The 23,200-nt window shown below is 52.5% G+C and overlaps 3 protein-coding genes across 3 annotated transcripts in view; all 3 read left to right on the forward strand.

Annotated features, from left to right (window-relative positions):
• The window catches only part of Grik5 (glutamate ionotropic receptor kainate type subunit 5), a 114,329-nt gene extending 112,133 nt beyond the window's left edge, over positions 1–2,196 (forward strand). The window contains exon 20 of the mRNA XM_045134181.1: positions 2,188–2,196. Coding sequence (XP_044990116.1) covers positions 2,188–2,196 — 9 coding nt within the window. The remainder of the gene's footprint in view (positions 1–2,187) is intronic.
• Positions 2,197–2,487: 291 nt separating this feature from the next.
• Positions 2,488–10,793, forward strand: Atp1a3 (ATPase Na+/K+ transporting subunit alpha 3; the record flags this gene model as incomplete). Its single annotated transcript, XM_045134182.1, has 9 exons — positions 2,488–2,676; positions 2,774–2,942; positions 5,287–5,441; positions 5,547–5,670; positions 7,299–7,444; positions 7,724–7,854; positions 8,676–8,777; positions 9,084–9,175; positions 10,389–10,793. Coding segments are annotated over 9 exons (1,137 nt in total), but the record flags the coding sequence as incomplete, so codon positions are not given.
• A 6,680-nt stretch (positions 10,794–17,473) lies between these two features.
• On the forward strand, positions 17,474–21,276 carry Rabac1 (Rab acceptor 1). Its single transcript, XM_004673056.2, has 5 exons — positions 17,474–17,632; positions 17,792–18,004; positions 19,247–19,344; positions 20,839–20,940; positions 21,040–21,276. Exons 1-5 carry the CDS (start codon positions 17,577–17,579, stop codon positions 21,126–21,128), a joined length of 558 nt encoding a protein of 185 aa, XP_004673113.1. The 5' UTR covers positions 17,474–17,576; the 3' UTR covers positions 21,129–21,276.
• The last annotated feature ends 1,924 nt before the right edge of the window (positions 21,277–23,200 follow it).

Genomic DNA, 23,200 nt, shown 5'->3' on the forward strand with positions numbered 1-23,200 from the left:
CAGTTAACTGCCAGTGACCTCTTTATTAAAATGGCTACTGAGTTGGGGGTGTAGTTCAGTGATAGGGCACTCACCTGGCATGCGGAAGACCCTGGGCTTGATTCTCAGCACTGCCACTAACAATAGCGATAAAAAGCAGCCTGGGGCTGGAGAGATGGCTTAGCGGTTAAGCGCTTGCCTGTGAAGCCTAAGAACCCCGGTTCAAGGCTCGATTCTCCAGGACCCACGTTAGCCAGATGCACAAGGGGGCGCACGCGTCTGGAGTTCATTTGCAGTGGCTGGAGGCCCTGGCGCGCCCATTCCCCTCCCCCCCCCCCGCTCTTTCTCTCTCGCTCTCAAATAAATAAATAAGTATCCTGGTGTTGTAGCGCACACCTTTAAATCTGCCACTCAGGAGGCTGAGGTAGGAAGATGACAATGAGTTCCAGGCCGCCCTGAGACTGCATAGTGAATTCCAGGTCAGCCTGGGCTAGAGTGAGACCCTAACTTGAAAAACCAAAAAATGAAAAATTTTTAAAAAATTAGTCTGCTGGGCTTGGCGGCGCCTGCCTTTAATCCCAGCATTTGGGAGGCAGAGGTAGGAAGATCACGGTGAGTTTAAGGCCAGCCTGAAACTACATAGTGATCCTCAGATCAGCCTAGGCTAGAGTGAGACCCTACTTTGAGCCACACACCCCCAAAAATGTGAAATAAATATGGGCATATTGGTACACACCTGTAATCATAGCACTTGGAAGTCTGAGGCAGGAGGATCATGAATTCCAGGCTAGCCGAGGCTACAGAACAAGACCCTGTCTAAAAACACCAAGGGCAGGAATGAAGAGATGGCTCAGTGGTTAAACACTTGTTTACAAAGCCTAATGGCCTGGGTTTGATTCCTGAGACACACAAAATGGTGCATGCATCTGGAGTTCATTAACAGCAACAGAAGGCCCCAGCATGCCTGTTCTCTCTCATTCTCAAATAAGTAAATAAAATCATGTTTTTGAGATAGGGTCTCACTCTTACCCAGGCTGACCTAGAATTCACTCTGTGGTCCCAGGCTGGCCATGAACTCACAGCAATCCTCCTACTTCAGCCTACAAAGTGCTGAGATTAAAGACATGCGCCACCATGCCCAGCAAACAAAAACATTTTAATATTTATTTATTTGAGAGAGAGAGAGGTGGATATATAGAGAGAGTGGATGTGCCTGGGCCTCTAGCCACTATAAACAAACTCCAGACAGATGTGCCACCTTATGCATCTGGCTCATGTGGGTATTGAGTGGATTTGAACCTGGGTCCTTAAGCTTTGCAGGCAAGTGTCTTAAGGGATATGCCATCTCTCCAGCCCAATAAAAATATTTGAAATAAGTAAGTGAAAACACCACGGGCTGGAGAGATGGCTTAGTGGTTAAGCGCTTGCCTGTGAAGCCTAAGGACCCCAATTTGAGGCTCCATTCCCCAGGACCCACGTTGGCCAGATGCACAAGGGGGCACACACATCTGGAGTTTGTTTGCAGTGGCTGGAGGCCCTGGCGCGCCCATTCTCTCCCTCTCTCTCTCTCTCTCTCTCTCTCTCTCTCTGTGTGTCACACTCAAATAAATAAACAAAAATGAACAAATTTTTTTTAAATCCCATAATACCCTCTCCCCCTCTTTTTTAATTTTTTGTTTATTTTTATTTTATTATTTATTTGAGAGCAACAGACAGAAAGAAAAAGAGGCAGATAGAGAGAATGGGCGCGCCAAGGCCTCCAGCCACTGGAGAAAACAAACTCCAGACGCGTGCGCCCCCTTGTGCTTCGGGCTAACGTGGGACCTGGAGAATTGCGCCTCAAACCGGGGTCCTTAGGCTTCACAGGCAAGCGCTTAACTGCTAAGCCATCTCTCCAGCCCTCTTTTTTCTTTTTATTAACAACTTCCATAATTGTAAACAATATCCCATGGTAATTCTCTCCCTCTCCCCCGCTTTCCCCTATGAAACTCCACTCTCCATCATATCCCCTCCCCCTCTCAATCAGTCTCTCTTTTATTTTGATGTCATGATCTTTTCCTCCTCTTACGATGGTCTTGTGTAGGTAGTGTCAGGCACTGTGAGGTCATGGATATCCAGGCCATTTTGTGTCTGGAGGAGCACGTTGTAAGGAGTCCTACCCTTCCTTTGGCTCTTACATTCTTTCCGCCACCTCTTCCGCATTGGTAGGCCCCTTAGTCCTTGGGCTGTCCGCAAACTCCTGTCTTCCTTCCTCTCTCAGCCCCGGCCTCTGCCTATCTTGTCAAAGGTCTGGTCTACATCTGCCCGTCAGGCTGCCCCCATTCTCACCTTGACCTCAACCGCTACTCTTTATTTCCTTTTGCTTGTTTGTTTTGTTTCTTTTCCAAGTAGAGTCTCCCTCTAGCTCAGGCTAACCTGGAATTCACTATGTAGTCTCAGGCTGGCCTCGAACTCACGGTGATCCTCCTACCTCTGCCTCCCAGTACTGGGATTAAAGGCGTGCGCCACCATGCCCGGCTGACCACGACTCTTTCTGCTCTCGCCAGTGATGCCAAGGCCTGTGTGATCCATGGCACCGATCTCAAGGACTTCACCTCTGAGCAAATTGACGAGGTCCTGCAGAATCACACCGAGATCGTCTTCGCCCGCACCTCCCCGCAGCAGAAGCTCATCATTGTGGAGGGCTGCCAGAGACAGGTGGGCCTCAGGAAGGGGGCGGGGCCTGGACCCCAGGTCTGAGGGAGGAGGGCTGGGCCTGGACCCCTGGTTTCATCTTCACCGTGTCTCTCCCCAGGGAGCAATTGTGGCTGTGACTGGTGACGGTGTAAATGACTCCCCTGCTCTGAAGAAAGCGGACATTGGGGTGGCCATGGGCATTGCTGGCTCTGATGTCTCCAAGCAGGCAGCTGATATGATTCTGCTGGATGACAACTTTGCGTCCATTGTCACTGGTGTGGAGGAAGGTGAGCTGGCCGGGTGTGGGGAGCAGTATGTTGGGGTGCAGGGTGGGGAACCACTGGATGGGAAGAACTGATTGCTTTCAGCATCACCCTGCACAGACCCAGTTTGGGGGCGGGGGACGGATGGAAGCTTTTGAAAGTCCTTTAAGGGGTGAAGAGATGCTTAGCGGTTAAAGCACTTGCCCACGAAGGCCAAGGACCCATGTTTGATTCTCCAGGTCCCACATAAGCCAGACGCACAAAGTGACTCATGCTCAAGGTCGCACATGCCCACAAGGTGGCGTGCATGTCTGGAGTTCAACTACAGTGGCTGGAGGCCCTGGCGCACCAATTCTCCCTCTCTCATTAAAAAAAAAAAAGGCCTGTCTGTGAGACTTGCCTCAAAAAATAAAGTCCTTTAAGTGCAACCACCAGGAAGCAGAGGATTGTGGGGGGCTGGTGGGACCCTGGGTTAGGCTGGACGTCAAGAGAGCATCCCGAAGTTGGCAGGGACCAAAGTGGACAATGAGCTGCGGTACTTACCCTGAAAGATAGGGAAATCATCCAGAATCTGATGAGGGAGTCCGGTGTGGGGCTGGGGCTGGTGGCGAAGGAGAGGACTCCGCCTGCAGATGCACCCAGATGCCTCCGATCCACATTTCTTTTTATAAAACTTATTTTACTTATTTTTCGAGGTAGGGTCTCGCTCTAGCTCTGGCTGACCTGGAATTCACTATGTAAAGTCTCAGGGTGGCCTCGAACTCACGGCGATCCTCCTACCTCTGCCTCCAGAGTGCTGGGATTAAAGGCGCGTGCCTTTTAAATTATTTAATTGTATTTATTTTCATTTATTAAGGGGAGGGAAAGAGAATGGGTGCACAAAGGCCTCTAACCACTGCAAATGAACTCCAGACACATGTGACACCATGTGCATCTGGCTTTACATGGGTCCTAGGGAATCAAACCTGGGTCCTTTGGCTATGCAGGTAAGCACCTTAACTACTAAGACAGTTCTCCAGCCCCACTTTCTTTAGATTTTTTATTAGAGAGAGAGAGAGAGAGAGAATTAGCGTACTAGGGCCTCTAGCCAGTGCAGTCGAACTCCAGACTCATGTACCACCTTGTACACATGTGTGACCTTGTGTACATGCATCGCCTTGTGCATCTGGCTTACATGGAGAATTGAACCTGGGTCCTTAGGCTTCACAGGCAAGCGCCTTAACTGCTAAGCCATCTCTCCAGCCCACTTTAATGTCTTCTATTCCTGTGAGTCCGCCTCATTGGAAATGTGACTATAATCCCTACCCTTGGGAGGCTGAAGCAGATGGATTGCTTTGAGGCCAGACTGAGCTATGGAGTAAGGCACTGTCTTAAAAAAAAAAAGCAAATATCGCCACAATCATGGGCTAGGGATGTAGTTCAGACTGCCAAGTGTGTGAAAGACTAGGTTTGGTCTAATGCGCCATGGGGAAAAAAATGCACTGTTCCTACTCCAAATGATCACGGAGGGCTGGAGAGATGGCTTAGTGGTTAAGGCACTTGCCTGCAAAGCCAAAGGACCCAGGTTCAGTTCCCCAGGACCCACGTAAGCCAGATGCACAAGGTAGTACATGCATCTGGTGTTTTGTTTGCAGTGGCTGGATGCTGTGGTGCACCCATTCTCTCTCTACCTATTTCTCTCCCTCTCCTTCCCTCCTTCCCCCTCAAGTAAATAAATAATTTTTTAAGTTTTAATTTTAATTTTTATTTTTTTTAATTTTTTGGTTTTTTTTATTTTTATTTGAGAGTGGCAGAGAAAGAGGCAGACAGAGAGAGAAAATGGGCGCGCCAGGGCCTCCAGCCACTGCAAATGAACTCCAGATGCATGCGCCCCTTGTGCATCTGGCTAACGTGGGTCCTGGGGAATGGAGCCTCGAACCAGGGTCTTTAGGCTTCACAGGCAAGCGCTCAACCGCTAAGCCATCTCTCCAGCCCGTTACTTTTGTTTTGAGAGAGAGAATTGGCACGCCAGGGCTTCTGCCACCACAATCGAACTCCAGGTGCTTGCGCCACCTAGTGGGCATGTGCGAGCTTGTGCTTGCCCCACCTTTGTGTGTCTGGCTTATATGGGATCTGGAGAGTGGAACATGGGTCCTTAGGCTTCACAGGCAGGCACCTTAACTGCTAAGCCATCTCTCCAGCTCCCCAAAAAATAAATTAAAAACTAATTAAAAAAACAAAAGATCGTGGGCTGGGGCTGTAGCTCAGTTGGCAGAATCGCTTGCCGGGGTTCGAGCCCCAGCGGCACAGGCACTAAGCAGGTAGGCTAGGAAATGGGGCTCCAGCTGAGGCTGACCTCTGAGCCTGTCCCATGCCCCCACCCCCGCAGGCCGCCTGATCTTCGACAACCTGAAGAAATCCATCGCCTACACCCTGACCAGCAACATCCCTGAGATCACGCCGTTCCTGCTCTTCATCATGGCCAACATCCCGCTGCCCCTGGGCACCATCACCATCCTCTGCATTGACCTGGGCACAGACATGGTGAGGCCAGATGCCACACACACACACACACACACACCCCAGAGCTGGGAGGTCGGGGTCACCCGCTCCACACACTGCCTGCTTCACCCCGCCTCTTCCACCCAGGTCCCCGCCATCTCGCTGGCCTATGAGGCCGCTGAGAGCGACATCATGAAGAGGCAGCCCAGGAACCCGCGCACAGACAAGCTGGTCAACGAGAGGCTCATCAGTATGGCCTATGGACAGATCGGTGAGGCCTGCAACTTCGAACCCTCTGCTTACGGGACCGAACGGGCAGAGCGCCCCCTTGTGGCGTGTGTGTGACATTGCACTCTTGTGTCACCGTGCATCTGGATTACACGGGACCTGGAGATTCGAACATGTGTTCTTAGGCTATGCAGAGAAGCGCCTTCACCACTAAGCCGTCTCTCCAGCCCCCTGGCTACATTCTTTTTTGAGACAGAGTCTCACTAAGTCACCCAAGCTAGCTTTGATAACCAGCTGTCCCTACGAGTGCCCCAGCAAGCAAAGGCTTCATGGGACCTGAACAACTCAAGCCCAGGGTCCTCTGGGATTTTTTTTTTCCTCTTTTTTTTTTTTTTTTTAAGGTAGGGTTTTACTCTAGCCCAGGCTGAACTGGAGTTCACTATGTAATCTCAGGGTGGCCTCGAACTCATGGTGATCCTCCTACCTCTGCCTCCCGAGTGCTGGGATTAAAGGCGTGTGCCACCATACCTGGCTTGCTTTGTTTTTCAGAAAGGGTCTCACTGTGTATCTTCAGCTGGCTGGAACTTGCTTCCAGCCACTGTAAACGAACTCCAGATGCATGCGCCACCTTGTGCATCTGGCTTACGTGGATACTGGGATATCCAACCTGGGTCCTTAGGCTTTGCAGACAAGCCTCCTAACTGCTAAGCCATCTCTCCAATGCTTTTCTTTTTTCCTTACTTTTTTTTTTCAGTCTTTTGAGTTAGGGTTTCTCTCTAGTCCAAGCTGACCTGGAATTCACTATGTGGTGCCAGGGTAGCCTCGAATTCACAATTCTCCTACCCCTGCCTCCTAAATGCTGGGATTAAAGGCGCGCACCACCACACCTGGATTTTTCTTCCTATTTTTTTGTTTTGTTTTGTTTTTTCAAGTTAAGGTCTCACTCTAGCCCAAGCTGACCTGAAACTTGAAACTCACTCTGTAGTTCCAGGCTGGCCTTGAACTCACAGCAGTCCTCCTGTCTCTGCCTCCTGAGTGCTGGGATTAAAGTTGTCCACCACCATTCCTGGCTACTAAAATTTATACTATTTTATTTTTGAGAGAGAGAATGGACATGCCAGGGCCTCTCAGCTGCTGTTGAAAGAATGTGATGGGTGCGCCCCCATGTGGCATGTGTGTGACATTGCACTCTTTGTGTCACCGTGCATCTGGATTACATGGGACCTGGAGATTCGAACATGTGTTCTTAGGCTTTGCAGAGAAGCGCCTTAACCGCCTAGCCGTCTCTCCAGCCCCCTGGCTACTTTCTCTTTTGAGACAGAGTCTCACTAAGTCACCCAAGCTAGCTTTGAACTTTGTAGCCCAGGCAAGCCTTGAACTTTAATCCTCCTACCTCAGTCTTGGGTGGCTGGGATTGTAGGTTAGGCCTAGTTAGCTACTCTAGGACTCTGTCATATTTAGGTGGCCTTTGGGTCATCCATTAAGAGAGCCCTGCCCTGGGGTCCCTGAGCAGTGGGTACTATCAGGGACTCAACACCAGTATTTCCAGATGCCACAGAGACTGAGGGTGGCCCATGGACCACCGTGAGGGTCTCGAGGGGCCTTGCTAAAGCTGTGGGCCCACCACCAGCTCCTACCTAAGCCTCCCCTCTGCTTGCCCTCCTCCCTTAGGAATGATCCAGGCCCTCGGCGGTTTCTTCTCCTACTTTGTGATCCTGGCAGAAAATGGCTTCTTGCCTGGCAACCTCGTTGGCATCCGGCTGAATTGGGATGACCGCACCGTCAATGACCTGGAGGACAGCTATGGGCAGCAGTGGGTGAGTGGGGCTGAACCTCCCAAACACCCCGGAGCTGAGTCTCGGGTCTTGCGTGGACCCCGAGACGTTGATAAAGGAGCAGGGGTCTCCCAGAACTCTCTGGCTGCCCTGTCCAGACCTTTTTGTCTGGCCCTGGGAAATTACTAAGACCGACACCCTCCCCCGCCACCCCACCCCCCCGTCATGAGAAAAGACACATCTGAGGCCCTGGGCACACCGTGCTGGAGGCAGGGGGCTGCCGTCACAGGGTGACCCCCGTGCACGCCGTCACTCCTGCAGACGTACGAGCAGAGGAAGGTGGTGGAGTTCACGTGCCACACGGCCTTCTTCGTGAGCATAGTTGTCGTCCAATGGGCCGATCTGATCATCTGCAAGACCCGAAGGAACTCTGTCTTCCAGCAGGGCATGAAGTAAGGGCCGGCCGAATCACCCTGTCTCTGTCTGTCTGTCTGTCTGTCTTTTCTTCCCACACTCTGGGCTTTGGTTTTGGGCTCGGAACTCGCTGAGTCTTTCTCCATGTGGAATGGAGGTGGGGGTCGCCCGAGGTCTGCATGTGTTTGTGTTACCACTTTGTGTGTGTGTGTGTGTGTGTGATCTCTCTCCTTTTTCTGACTCCCTCCCTCCCTCCCTCTCTTCCTTCCTTCCTCTTTCTGTGTGTGTGTTTGGGCGCACTAGGGTCTCTTGCTACTGCGAACAAACACCCGATGCACGCTCCACTCTGCATCCAGCTTGACATGAGCGTCGGGGAATTGAACCCGAGCCGGCAGGCTTTGCGAGCAAATGTCTTTGATCAGTGGGACATCTCCTCAACCCTCCTTTCTTTCTGTCTTTCCCTCCTGTCTCTTTGCTTTTTCTTTGGGTCTCACTGTATAGCTCACTCAATCTTGGGGTGATCCTCCTGCCTCAGCCTCCAGCATGCCGGCGTTACAGGCTTGGGGCACATCCAGAGCTGGCCTCCTCTCTGTAACGCCATCCCCTCACAACTTTGTGACGATCTCAGAAACTGTCTTTCATTGTATCCTCGTCCTCTGTCACACTGCGTGTGTGTGTGAGAGAGAGAGAGAGAGAATGAGTGACTGTCTGCCGTCACCCGGTGTCTTGCTCTCTATCTGCCCTTCTGAATGTCGCGGGTGTCTGTGTTCATGCCCCGTCTCTGTGGGCTAACGTCAGAGTGGGCACCCCAGCCCGCAGAGATGCCCTCGGCCTTACGTTGCCTCGCCTGCGCCTCTAGGAACAAGATTCTGATCTTCGGCTTGTTCGAGGAGACGGCCCTCGCTGCCTTCCTGTCTTACTGCCCGGGCATGGACGTGGCGCTGCGCATGTACCCCCTCAAGTAAGCAGCCCCAGCTCCTCTGAGGAACCACCCCCGTGAGGACTCCCTCGCGGGCCCACCCGCGGCCCTGGCGCCTCAGCTCTGAATCGCCACCCACAGTGGGTGTCCTCACTCTGTTCCCCCACTGCCATCTCATGTGATGCCATGTCATGCCACCACCACGGGCGATTGTCACCGGGAGACGGGCACTCTGCAGGCATCAGGCCCTAGCCAGGGCACAGGGCCCTTGTCTGGGACACCAAGGAACCCCGGGCCTCCGGTCCCCTTGTACCTCTCTCTCACTCATTTCCCTTCTCCCCTGTGCAGGCCCAGCTGGTGGTTTTGTGCATTTCCCTACAGTTTCCTCATCTTCGTCTATGATGAAATCCGCAAACTCATCCTGCGCAGGAACCCCGGGGGTGAGGGGCTGGCCCGTGGGGAGCCCAGGGGTGCTGGGAGGCGTTGGGAAGGGGGGAAATACAGTGGATTGCGCGACCAGTATCAGTTTGCCCCGTGTCCCTGTGTCTTCCCCCGTCCCATCCCCTGCTGGATGTCTCTCCCTTCCCTTTCTTCCTTTCTCCCCTAGCCCCCTCCTGACTCCTTTTTCCAAGTATGTCTGAGTTTTGGGAGTGGGTTTGTGTGTGTGTGTGTGTGTGTTAGATTTTTCTTAAGACAGGGCCTTTAAAAAAAAAAAATTTGCCGGGCATGGTGGCGCACACCTTTAATCCCAGCACTCGGGAGGCAGAGGTAGGAGGATTGCCATGAGTTCAAGGCCACCCTGAGATGACAGAGTTAATTCCAGGTCACCCTGGACCAGAGTGAGACCCTACCTCGAAAAACCAAAAAAAAAAAAAAAAAAAAAAATTTGCCGGGCATGGTGGCGCACACCTTTAATCCCAGCACTCGGGAGGCAGAGGTAGGAGGATTTCTGTGAGTTCGAGGTCACCCTAAGATGACATAGTGAATTCCAGGTCATCCTGAGCTAGAGTGAGACCCTACCTCGAAAAAAACAAACCATATACCTACATACATATATATACATATACACACATACATATAATTTAAGAGAGAGAGAGAATGGATGCACTAGGACCTACAGGCCACTGCAAACGAGCTCTAGACACATGCACTACCTTGTGCACGTGGCTTTACATGGGTCCTGGGGAATCAAACCTGGGTCCTCTGGCTTTGCTGGCAAGTACCTTAGCAGCTAAGCCATCTCTCCAGCCCAATTTTAAAATATACATACATACATACATACGTGTATGTGTGTGTCATTTTTGTGAGCGGGGGAGAGAGTGGGGGAAAGGGAGAGGATAGGCCTGCACCTGAGCCTCCAGCTACCGCAAACGCACTCCAGATGCATGAGCCACTTTGTGCATGTGGCTCTATGTGGGTCCTGGGGGAACTGAACCCTGGGCCCAGCAGGCTTTGGAAGCAAGTGTCCTTAACTGCTGAGCTATTTCCCTGGGGAGTCTTAAGATGTAGCCTAGGCTAGCCTTTATCTCACGGTCCTCCTACGTCTGCCTCCAGAATGCTGTGATTAGAGCCTTGCCACCACGCCTGGCTTTCTGGTCTCTATATGCCCTGTCTCCTCTCTCATTCCTCTCTCTCTTCTTTTGTCCCCCTCAGGTTGGGTGGAGAAGGAAACCTACTACTGACCTCAGCCGGCCACATCGCAGAGTCTTCCCTGCCCCACCAGCCCAGGACAGCCCCCACGGGTCCCCCCATTTTGTATTCTGGGGGGAGGGGCCCTCTCTCCCCAGGTGGCCCCACCTCAGCCCCCACACCTCGGTTACCTCGCGTCCCTCCCCTCTCCCCTCCCTCTGGCTGCCTTCTCTCCCGCCACAGCCCCTGCCTCTGTCCCCAGTCTCTCTCCTGTGTCCCTCGACCCCCTGCGTCCTTGCTGCCCCCGACCCCTTCCCTGGGCTCTTTATTTTTTACTCTCCACACCCGGCCCCCTCGGCCCCACTCCCCCCAAGCTGACACCATTTCCGGTTCTCTGCAGTTATCAAATATATCAGTGGGGAGAGAAAAGCCGTGTGTCGTGGCGTCTGTGTCCTGCTTGTGGCTCAGGCCGTGCGCGGGTGGCATCCCCACGTCAAGGGCACGCTGCCGGAGCCCCGCTTAGCCAGCTAGTGTCGGAATCTCAGAGTGGTCACGGGAGTCTGCGCCTCATACCCTCAGAATGTGCCAAGCAGTGGGATCACGGGATGGAAGCAGGGCGGGGAAGAGACTGGGGCATGGGATGGCCTGGAGAGTCCTCTGTCCTGACCTGGGACTCTGGGAGGTCATGGGGGGGGGGGGGTGACAGCATCTCACTGATGCCCCTGCTAGAATTTGCATGTCCTAGTTTATTCTTTTTTTTTTCCGAGGTAAGGTCTCACTGTAGCTCAGGCTGACTAGTAACTCAGGGTGGCCTCGAACTCATGGCGATCCTCCTACCTCTGCCTCCTGAGTGCTGGGATTAAAGGTGTGCGCCACCACGCCCGGCTTTGGTTGTTGTAGTTTTTCTTTTCTTTCTTTTTCTTTTCCTTTCTCTTTTTCTTTTTCTTTTCTTTTTTCTTTCCTTTTTTTTTTTTTTATGTAGGGTCTCATTCTAGCACAGGCTGACCTGGAATTCACTATGTAGTCTCAGGCTGGCTTCAAAGTCATGGCAATCATCCTACCCTCTGCCTCCCAAATGCTAGGATTAAAGGTGTGCACCAACACGCCTGGCCTATTTTGATATATAATTAAATACTAAATATCTCTGTACAGGCATCACCCAGGCCAATGTGTAAAGCATTCCCAACTACCCAGGAACTACCCAATTCCTGTCCCTCCCAAAGCAACTGCTGGTCACAATCTGTTGCCCTAAGATTTCCCTGCTTTTTTCTAATTACTTTATATATATTTATGTAGTTTTGTCTTGATGAGATTGAAACCCAGAGCCTTGCATATGCTAAGAGCTCTACCTCTGAGCCACGCCCCCAGCCCCTCACTGTGGATCTAGACAAGTGCTCTACCTCTGAGCCACGCCCCCAGCCCCTCACTGTGGATCTAGACAAGTGCTCTACCTCTGAGCCACGCCCCCAGCCCCTCACTGTGGGTTCTAGACAAGTGCTCTACCTCTGAGCCACGCCCCCAGCCCCTCACTGTGGACTCTAGACAAGTGCTCTACCTCTGAGCCACGCCCCCAGCCCCTCACTGTGGATTCTAGACAAGTGCTCTACCTCTGAGCCACGCCCCCAGCCCCTCACTGTGGGTTCTAGACAAGTGCTCTACCTCTGAGCCACGCCCCCAGCCCCTCACTGTGGATTCTAGACAAGTGCTCTACCTCTGAGCCACGCCCCCAGCCCCTCACTGTGGGTTCTAGACAAGTGCTCTACCTCTGAGCCACGCCCCCAGCCCCTCACTGTGGACTCTGGACAAGTGCTCTACCACTAGACTACCTCACCAGACCATGTAAATCACAGCACATCATTTTACATGTGTGACTCCATGTTATATGTGTCTCCACACTGGCATGTGCACCAGTGACCCATTCCTGTCCATTTCTGTATCCATTGTGTGGCTGTGACACAATTTCTTTTGTCCATTTGAATTGTTTCTAGATTGAAGCTGGAAATAGGAACCCTCAGTCATGTTTTCTTATGTTTTAATAACTTTTTATTTGCTTGGGAGAGAGGAAAAGGGGCAGATAAAGAGATAGAGAGAGCATGGATGCCCCTGGTCCTCTAGTAACTATAAACGAACTCCAGACATGAGTGCTACCTTGTGCATCTGGCTTACGTGGGTATTAGGGAATGGAACCTTGTGTCCTTGGGCTTCACAGGCAAGCACCTTAACCACTAAGCCATCTACCCAGCCCTCATTTATTTTTTAAAATATTCTTATTGATTTGCATGTGTGGAGGGTGGCAAGTCAGGGTCTCCCACTAAGACAGATGCAAACAAACTCCACATACCACCACTTTCATTGGCCCCACATGGGTGCTGGGGACCCACCCCAGGCCAGGCTCTACATACAAGCACGGTGAATCACTAAGCAACCTCCCCAACCCTATATTTATTTGTTAGTATTATTGGGGTGTTTTCTTTGTGTGGCGTGCACGTGTGTGTGGGGGGGCAAATGTGTGTGCACAAGTGTCTGTGTGCAGAGACGTCACGTGTCTTCCAGAGACCCCCTCCCCCGCACCTGGCTGCAGCAGGCTCTGACAACTGAGCCGTCTCCACAAACCCGTACTTTGCTTTTTTTAAAAAATCTTTGGAGGTAGGGTCTCACTCTAGCACAAACTGGCCTTGAATTCGTAGCAATCCCCCTACCTCTGCCTCCGAGTGCTGGGATTAAAGGCGTGCGCCGCCACGCCCAACTTCATGCTTGGCTTTTTGGAAGCAAGATCTTTCCACGTGGCCCAGGCAGGCCTCAAACGCTCCTGGTGATCCTCCTGCCTCAGTCTTGTGAACGCTGGGATTAGTCATTCATGACCCCAACCAGGCACTTAGGCTGTTTAACAGAAGCTATCCAAAGCATTTGTGGTGTTTAATATCCAACAAATTTTTTAAGTCTCGAGTGTGTCCACATTCCTGACACCACATGGCCATCTCCATCTTTATTTTTTTTCTCGAGGTAGGGTCTTGCTCTAGCTCAGGCTGACCTGGAATTCACTATTTAGTCTCAGTGTGGCCTTGAACTTTCAGAGATCCTCCTACCTCTGCCTCCCAAGATTGCTGGATTAAAGGTTTGTGCCACCACACCCAGCTATTATTTTTTTAAATGTTTTTATTTATTTGCCAACAGAGAGAGAGAGAATGTGAATGAGCACACCATGCTAATTGCTGTTAAATTCTCTTCACCTCCCGAAAAGAGGTTGGGGGCCCTTCTCTACCAGGCCAACATGAGAACCCTGTGGCTTCTTTTTTTTTTTTTTTCAAGGTAGGGTCTTACTGTAGCTCAGGCTGACCTGGAATTCACTATGTAGTCTCAGGCTGGCCTCGAGCTCACAGCAATCCTCCTACCTCTGCCTCCCAACTGCTGGGATTAAAGGCGTGTGCCACCATGCTTGACACATTTTTGTTTTTTTTTTAATATTTTTATTTACTTATCTATTTGAGAAAGTGAGAGAGAAATTCAGAGAAAGAGGCAGAGAGAGACAAAATGGGCATACCAGGGCTTCCAGATGCTGCAAATAAACTCCAGACGCATGCGCCCCCTTGTGCATCTGGCTAACATGGATCCCGGGGAATGGAGCCTGGGTACTTTGGCTTTGCAAGCAAGCACCTTAACCGCTTAGCCATCCCTCCAGTCCCTTCTTGGTCCTTTCAATGTCCACCATGCTGGTCGTACAGCCAAGCCTCTTTCCTTCAAGCTACCCAGCCCATGAGCCGGGCGTGGTGGCGCACGCCTTTAATCCCAGCACTCAAGAGGCAGAGGTAGGAGGGTTGACGTGAGCTCAGGGCCAACCTGAGACTACACAGTGAATTCCAGGTCAGCCTGGGCTACAATGAGACCCTACCTCAAAAAAAAAAAAAAGCTACCTAGTCCAGTGGGAGGCAAGAAGGACCTTGCCTACACGCCTCTTATTTCAAATTCTTAGTGGCCAGGACACTGTGAGCCCATATGAGTGTGCCAGTGTGTGCAAATGCCCACTCACAAGACAGTGGCACATGCCTGAAATCTCAGTATTCTGGAGGTAGGGCCAGGGAGCTGTTTGAGGCCAGCTTGGGCTACACAGTGAGGACCTATCTCATGGTAGTGTGTTCCTGTTATCCCGGCACTTACTCAGGAGGCGGAAGGAGTATTATGAATTCAAGGTCACCATCAGGCACAAAGCAAGCCTGAAGACAGCCTGGGATGTATGAGAGCCTATCTCAGGTAAAAGAAAATAGGGGCTGGTGCAATGGCTTAGCGGTTAAGGCGTTTGCCCGCGAAGCCAAAGGATCCAGGTTCGATTCCCCAGGACCCATGTAAGCCAGACGCAAAAGGGGGCGCACGCGTCTGGAGCTTGTTTGCGGTGGCTAAAGGCCTGGTGCCCATTATCTATCTCTATCTCTCTCTCTCTCTCAAATAAATGAGTATTTCATAAAAGAAAAAGGAAATAAATAAATAAGTAGCTGGGCATGGTGGCACACGCCTTTAATCCCAGCATTTAGGAGGCAGAAATAGGAGGGCTGTCATGAGTTTGAGGCCACCTTGAGACTACAAAGTGAATTCCAGGTCTCACCTGGGTTAGAATGAGACCTCAACTCGAAAAACCAAAAAGAAAAAAAAAAGAGGGGAGGGAGGGCTGAAGGGATGGCTTAGTAGTTAAGATGTTTGCCTGCAAAGCCAAAGGGCCCAGGTTCAATTCTCCAGGACCCTCCCCCCACATTAACCAGATGTACAAGGTGGCTGGAGGCCGTGGCGCACCCATTCTCTCTCTCTCTCTCTTGCTCTCGCTCTTTCTCTGTCCAATAAATAAATTAAAATATTTTTTAAAAAAGAAAGAAAAAGAAAATGGCCAACAGAGAGACTCCAGAACTGAGCAAGGGGGCAGTTGGGGGGGGGCAGGGGCCATGCCTGCTAGAAGTCCTGGTGCGCCCAGGAAACAACCTGGGGGGCACTATATAGGCCTGGACCTCTCGTCCACAGACACTACTTCCTTCATCCAGGGCAGAGCCAGAGCATCTGTGAAGAGACGAGCCCATCAAAGCTCAGAGAGGGGAAGGACATCCTTGAAGTCACACAGTTGGGCTCAACGACCAGACCTCAGGTCACCTGCGTTCCTTCTGGCTTCCTCTGCTCTAGGAATCCCAATGGCAGGAAGGTGACCTCAGGTCAGATGAAGCTCAGAGCCAGGACCTATCGCCCACAATCTCCCCGGGGACCACACATCTCCACTCATCCCCTGACTCAAGGCTCATTTGAGCCAGACATGTTGGCACACGCCTTTAATCTCAGAACTCCAGAGGCAGAGGTAGGAGGAACACTGTGAGTTCCAGGCCACTCTGACTACATAGTAAATTCCAGGTCAGCCTGTGCTGGAGCAAGATCCTAACACACACATACACACACAAATTAAACAAATAAATAAATAAAACCAAATCTGGAGTTAAGGCACTTACCTGTGAAGCCTAGTATCCTCATAAACCAGAATCACAAGGTGGCACATGTGTTTGGAATTCATTTGCAGTGGCTGGAAGCCCTGGAGCGACCATTCCCTCCCTTTCTATCTGTCTCTTTATCTCGCTTAAATAAATAAACAATTTTATAAAGAATGTTTAAAACACACAAAAAAAATGGCTCATCTGACACAGGTCCCCTCTTTCAGGGAGCCATCACCCCCATCCCTCACAATATTTCCTCATTAAGGTCCTCTTCCACTATGGCAATGGGTTTCTTCTCTAATTGTCTTGGTGCCCAGGCCCCAGTTCTGAAAAGTCCCCTTATCCAAAGTTCCTCCCACTTTCCCACTTGGGGTTCACTTTTCTGCAACATCCTTGCCTCTGGACACCACTCCCCCCCCCCCGTAGTTTGATCTCCTCCCATGACACCTATGGTAGTTTCAGTGTATGTTCCTGATAGTCTCAGGTGTTTTAATTATTTAAGTATTTTGGAGAGAGAGAAAGAGAATTGGTGTGCCAGGACCTCAGCCACTTTAATCAAACTCCAAACGCTTGCGCCACCTAGTGGGCACTCGCGACCCTGCACTTGGATCACCTGTGTGCATCTGGCTTATGTGGGGCCTGGGGAGTCTAACATGGGTCCCTAGGTTTTGCAGGCAAGCATCTTAAATGCTAAGCCATCTGTCCAGTCCTTTTTTTTTTTTGGCGGGGGGGGTGTTCATGGTAGGGTCTCACTCTCGCCCAGGCTGACCTGGAAGTCACTGTGTAGTTTCAGGGTGGCCTCGAACTCGCAGTGATCCTCCTACCTCAGCCTCCCAAGTGCTGGGATTAAAGGTTTGGGATACCCCGGCTCAGGTATTTTATTAAAATTGAGTTTGAGAAGCCAGGTGTGGTGGTGCACGCCTTTAATCCCAGCACATGGGAGGCAGAGGTTGGAGGATCGCTGTGAATTCGAGGCCATCCTGAGACTATATAGTGAATTCCAGGTCAGCCTGAGGGAGACCCTACCTCAAAAAAACCAAAACAAAACAAAAAATGAGTTTAAGAGCTGGAGAGATGGCTCAACAGTTAAGGCGCTTGTCTGCAAAGCCTAATGATCTGGATTTGATTCCCCAGTGATCAACATAAAGCTAGATGCGCAAAGAGGCACATGCATCTGGAGTTGGTTTGCAGCGCAGCTGGCTGAACTGGGCCCTGGAGAATCAAACAGGGATCCCTTTGGCTTTGCAGGCAAACAACACCTTAACCGCTAAGCCATTCCTCTAGCCCTCTTTTATTTATTTTCAATATGTTTATTTATCTGAACGACAGAGAGAAAAAGATAGAGCGACTTCAAACACATGTGCCACTTTGCACATCTGGCTTACAAAGGCACTGGGGAGTCGAACCTGTGCCATCAGGCTTTGCAAGCAAGCGCCTTTAACCACTGAGCCATTCATTGGTGGTGGTGTTGCTATGCTATACTCTGTAGAGAAGAGCACCAACTCCTCCCATCACATCCTGACAGCCCACCCAGCTGTACTGCACACCCGGCTCCTGAAACTACAACTCCCAGAATTCGCAGAGGCAGCGCCCGCACCTTCCTTCCCACCAAGCCGGATGCCCGGGAGAACTACAACTCCCACAATGCCTCGGGCGCATCCTCCCTGCGACTGGGAGCGGCGCCACGTCTGGTCCGCTGAGCGGGTTTCCTGGGAGGCTGGCTGCAGCGGTTCAACCCACAGAAGACCCAGACATGGCGACCCTGAAGGACCAGCAGAAGGATGCCGAGGCGGAAGGGCTGAGTGCCACGTGAGCAAGAGGACTGTAGTTCCCCCGGGGGCCCGGGTTGAGGGAGTCTGACGCCCCCCCCCGTCTCCACTTCCGGGACCTCGCCCATCCCCACCCACCCGGCCCCCCACCCTGGTGTGGTTTCCCCCACGGGTCAAGGGTCCTCATCCCGCCCTCCAGGACCCTGCTGCCCAAGCTGATTCCGTCCGGCGCCGGCCGGGAGTGGCTGGAGCGGCGCCGCGCCACCATCCGGCCCTGGGGCACCTTCGTGGACCAGCAGCGCTTCTCGAGACCCCGCAACCTGGGCGAGCTGTGCCAGCGCCTGGTCCGCAACGTGGAGTACTACCAGAGCAACTATGTGTTCGTGTTCCTGGGCCTCATCCTCTACTGCGTGTGAGTGTCTCCCCGACTCCGCACCAGCACCCCTCCCAGCATCCCTCCCATCACCCCTCCGGGCATCCTTTCGGCATCCCTCCCAGTACTCCTCCCATCATCCCTCCAGGCATCCCTCCCATCGCCCCTCCCATCACCCCTCCCATCATCCCTCCAGGCATCCCTCCCATCGCCCCTCCCAGCATCCCTCCAGGCATCCCTCCCATCGCCCCTCCCATCATCCCTCCAGGCATCCCTCCCATCGCCCCTCCCATCATCCCTCCAGGCATCCCTCCCATCGCCCCTCCCAGCATTCCTCCAGGCATCCCTCCCATCACCCCTCCCATCATCCCTCCAGGCATCCCTCCCATCGCCCCTCCCATCATCCCTCCAGGCATCCCTCCCATCGCCCCTCCCAGCATTCCTCCAGGCATCCCTCCCATCGCCTCTCCCATCATCCCTCCAGGCATCCCTCCCATCGCCCCTCCAGGCATCCCTCCCATCGTCCCTCCCAGCATCCCTCCAGGCATCCCTCCCATCGCCCCTCCCAGCATCCCTCTAGGCATCCCTCCCATCGCCCCTCCCATCATCCCTCCAGGCATCTCTCCCATCGCCCCTCTAGGCATCCCTCCCATCGTCCCTCCCAGCATCCCTCCAGGCATCCCTCCCATCGCCCCTCCAGGCATCCCTCCCATCGCCCCTCCCAGCGTCCCATTGGCAGGCCTCGCCCCTCCAGCGCACAGGCCCTGCCCCACCAGAGCTGAGTCCGTGCTTCTCCCTCCACCTGGCCAGGTTGTACCTTGATCAAAAGTGATCCCAAGGTCTGAAGAGATAGCTCTTCGGTTAAGGCGCTTGCCTGCAAAGCCTAACGACTTGGGTTTGGTTCCCCAGGGGACCCACGTAAACCCAGACACACAAAGCGGCACATGTGTCTGGAGTTCATGTATGGAGGCCTGAGGCTGTGGTGTGCCCATTCATTCTCTTTCTCGCTCTCTCTGCTTGAAAGTAAATAATAATAGTAATGATAAAGGGCTGGAGAGAAAGTGTAAGGGTTAAGGGGCTTGCCTGGGACTCACATTAGCCAGGTGCACAAGGTGGCGCACGCATCTGGAGTTCATTTGCAGTAGCTGGAAGCTCTGGCGTGCCCATTCTCTCTCTCTCAGCCTCTTTCCTTCTCTCACATTAAAGATAAAAGGGCTTTGGCTCAACTGGCCCAGCCCTGGACACCGACCTGATCCTTGTCGTCCCATATTCCTCCTCCAGGGTGACGTCCCCCATGCTGCTTGTGGCCCTGGCTGTCTTCTTTGGCGCCTGTTACATTCTCTACCTTCGCACTTTGCAGTCCAAGCTTGTGCTTTTTGGTGAGATGGATTCCCAGGGTCCTCAAATCCCCGGTCAGAGGGGATGCAAACTTTAGTTTCCAAACTCAAGTTCCTTGAAATCCAGGTCATCCCACATATAGCAATTAAACTGGGCCCCTAAAATTTGGACCCACCGGATGCTTCCACCCAGTCTCAGCTCCCCAAAATGAACAAGAGAACCCCCCTCCCCAGACCCGTGGCATCCCTGTCCCCTGTGAAATGACCCCGCCCCTCCCACTCCTCCCTACCTTCGACGGAAAACATCAGCTGCAGGTACCTGTACTGGACACCAGGTGGCGACCTTATGCCATTCTCGATCTGTTTCCCCCCTCCCCCTTTACTGCTCCCCGGGGTGGTACCAGGAAGAACTTGGGGCGCTCAGATGGAGAAACAGGGGTTTATGGCTCCTGTGGCCTCAGACTGGTGCCAAGCTGAAGAAAGGTTAGCAGATTTCCCACGGAGGGGAAATCCCAGACTTGTTGAGGAAAGAGGAAGTTGGGTAGACTTATGACAAACTCTGTGTGTGTGTGTGTGTGTTTTCTACGTGACAGAAATTAGCTGGGGTACAAGACCCGTAGGCTTTAGACAATGGCTTTATAGGAGACACTATATGTTTTTCTTGTTTTGGGTTTTTTTTTTTTTAATTTTGTTTTTCAAGGTAGGGTCTCACTCTAACTCAGGCTGACCTGGAATTCACTCTGTAGTCTCAGGGTGGCCTTGAACTCACAGTGGTCCTCCTACCTCTGCCTCCCTAGTGCTGGGATTAAAGGCGTGCACCACCGTGCCCAGCTTGTATTTTATTTTATTTTTGAGGTGGGATCTCACTCTGGTCCAGGCTGACCTGCAATTAGCTATGTAGTCTCAGGGTGGCCTCGAACTCTCAGCGATCCTCCTACCTCTGCCTTTCAAGTGCTGGCATTAAAGGCATGCGCCACCACACCTGGCTATAATTTTTTGTTTGTTTAATTTGCAAGGAGAGAGAGAGGGGGAGAGAATGTGTGCACCAGGGCTTCCTACCACTGCTAACAAACTCCTGCGTGTGCCACATTGTACGTCTGGCTGTATGTGGGCACTGGGAAATTGAACCCAGGCTGTGAGGCTTTGCAAACAAGGGCCTTTGACCCCTGAGCCATCCCTCTAGTCACCTAAAATCGATCACCTAAAATCAGTTCAACCCCCAGTAGCACCTAAAACTGAAAGTGGTGGTTCACCCCTATGGCACAGCACTCAAGAGTGAGCGGAGGCCGGAGGATCAAAACTTCAGCCAACCTAGGGAATACGGGGAGGGGGCGCCGTCCTAGAGGAGACAAGACTGACCTCAGAGTTGGAGCTGAGGAATGCGTGCTGTGTTCTGGAAGGCAGAGGGCATGGGGAGGCAGGATGGGGACAGCCGTTAGACGCCGATGCTTCGGGGGAGCGGGGCGGCAGGGGTCACCCTGGCCGAGGGCACGGAGGGTCCGATGGGAACGGCTGCGCGGTGCCATCTGTCCCCAGGCCGAGAGGTGAGCCCCGCCCATCAGTACGCCCTGGCCGGGGGCGTCTCCTTCCCGTTCTTCTGGCTGGCAGGGGCTGGCTCGGCAGTCTTCTGGGTCCTGGGTGAGTATCGGGTGCGGGCGGGCTGGGGGCCGGGCTCGGAGGCAGGAAATGTGACTCTGAATTCCCCCCCCACACACACACCCCACTTTCGGCTTGCAGGGGCCACCCTGGTGGTCATCGGCTCCCACGCCGCCTTCCACCAGGTCGAGGCTGTGGAGATGGAGGAGCTGCAGATGGAGCCCGTGTGAAGGCAGGCCTCCCTGCCCATGCCCGGCGGCCTCCTCCCTGCCCGGTCCCATCCCGCCTGGCACGGCCGCTCTGCCCGCAGGCGTGCTCCCATCTCCAGCCCAGAGGTGGCCCTGCCCTGGGCAATAAAGCCACCCCAGTCGCAGCTTAGCCAGCTGTGTCCTGCTGTTTTCTGTGGCTGGGGGAGGCAGGGCGGGCAAGGGGACGGGGGCTGGGGTCCTGGGTGCAGCAAAGACAATAAACAGGGCACGGAATAAAACAGTACAAGATACCAGATGGCTGCGCACCAAAGAGAGGGAGGTTTGTGTCGGGGAAGGGGTGTCCCCGGGCAGCCCCAGATTGGGAGACGGGACTCCGCTGTCACGGAGAAGGACTCAAGGCCAAGCTGAGAAGAAAGAAGGCACGCATATGGGCTGGAGAGAGGGCTTAGCAGTTAAGCGCTTGCCTGTGAAGCCTAAGGACCCCGGTTCGAGGCTCGGTTCCCCAGGTCCCACATTAGCCAGATGCACAAGGGGGTGCACGCGTCTGGAGTTCGTTTGCAGAGGCTGGAAGCCCTGGCGCGCCCATTCTCTCTCTCCCTCTATCTATCTTTCTCTCTGTGTCTGTCGCTCTCAAATAAATTTAAAAAAAATTAAAGGCGTGAGCCGCCACGCCCAACTTTAAAAAAAAAAAAAGAAGAAGAAGGCACGCGAGCCGAGCAGCACTGATCGAATCCACGCGGCCCCAGCATGCTGGGGTCCGCCTTTAGCGCCAGCGCTCAGAGGCAGGGGTAGGAGGATCACCGAGTTCGAGGCCACCCTGAGACTACATGGTGAGTTCCAGGTCAGCCTGGGCTAGAGTGAGACCTTTCCTCAAAGAAAAAGAGAGAGAGAGAGAAAAGCAGCCTGGAGTGTTGCTTCTTCAAAAAAAAATAAAATGTGGGCTGGAGAGATGGCTTAGCGGTTAAGTGCTTGCCTGTGAAGCCTAAGGATCCCGGTTCGAGGCTCGATTACCCCGGACCCATGTTAGCCAGATGCACAAGGGGGCACATGTGTCTGGAGTTCGTTTGCAGTGGCTGGAGGCCCTAATGTGGCCAGTCTCTCTCTCTCTCTCTATCTGCCTCTTTCTCTCTCTGTCTTTTGCTCCCAAATAAATAATTAAACAAAAAAAGTTTTAAAAAAATATTGGGCTGGAGAGATGGCTTAACGGTTAAACCATTTGCCTGCAAAGCCAAAGGACCCCAATTCAATGTAAGCGAGATGCACAAGGTGACACATGCATGTGGCGTTCAGTTGCAGTGATTGGAGGCCCTGGCATGCCCATTCTCTCCCTCTCTCTCTCTCTCTCTCTCTCTCTCTCGTAAATAAATAAAAATACTTAAAAAAAACCCTTAGGAGGGCTGGAGAGATTTAGTGGTTAAGTGCTTGCCTGTGAAGCCTAAGGACCCCAGTTCAAGGTTCGATTCCCCAGGACCCATGTTAGCCAGATGCACAAGGGGGCTGCATGCGTCGGGAGTTCCTTTGCAGGGGCTGGAGGCTCTGGTGCGCCCATTTTCTCTCTTCCTCCCTCCCTCTTTCTCTCAAATAGTAATCTTAGAAAATGTTATTTGGGGGGCTGGAGAAATGGCTCAGTGGTTAAAGGCAGCTGATTGCCAAGCCTGACCGCCCAAGTTCCATTCCTCAGTACCCGCGCAAAACCAGATGCACAAAGTGGCACGTGCAACTGGAGTTTGTTTCAGTAGCTAGAGGCTCTGGTGTGCCCATTACCTCTCTGTCTCTCTTCTCTGTATCTCTCTCTGCTTGCAAATAAGAAATAAAATTTAGTTAGTTATTTTGATGTGAGGTCTCTAGCCTAGGCTCAATCTGGGATTCTCTACATAGTCTAAGGCTGGTTTGAAACTCACAGTGATTTTTTTTTTTTTGCAAATTTTTATTAACAACTTCCATGATTATTAAAAATGTCCCATGGTAATACCCTCCTTCCCCTCACTTTCTCCTTTGAAACTCCATTCTCCCCATCTCAATCAGTCTCTTTTATTTTGATGTCATGATCTTTTCTTCCTATTATGATGGTCTTGTGTAGGAAGTATCGGGCA

Source organism: Jaculus jaculus, chromosome 14 (genome assembly GCF_020740685.1).
Source record: "Jaculus jaculus isolate mJacJac1 chromosome 14, mJacJac1.mat.Y.cur, whole genome shotgun sequence".
NCBI lineage: Eukaryota > Metazoa > Chordata > Mammalia > Rodentia > Dipodidae > Jaculus > Jaculus jaculus.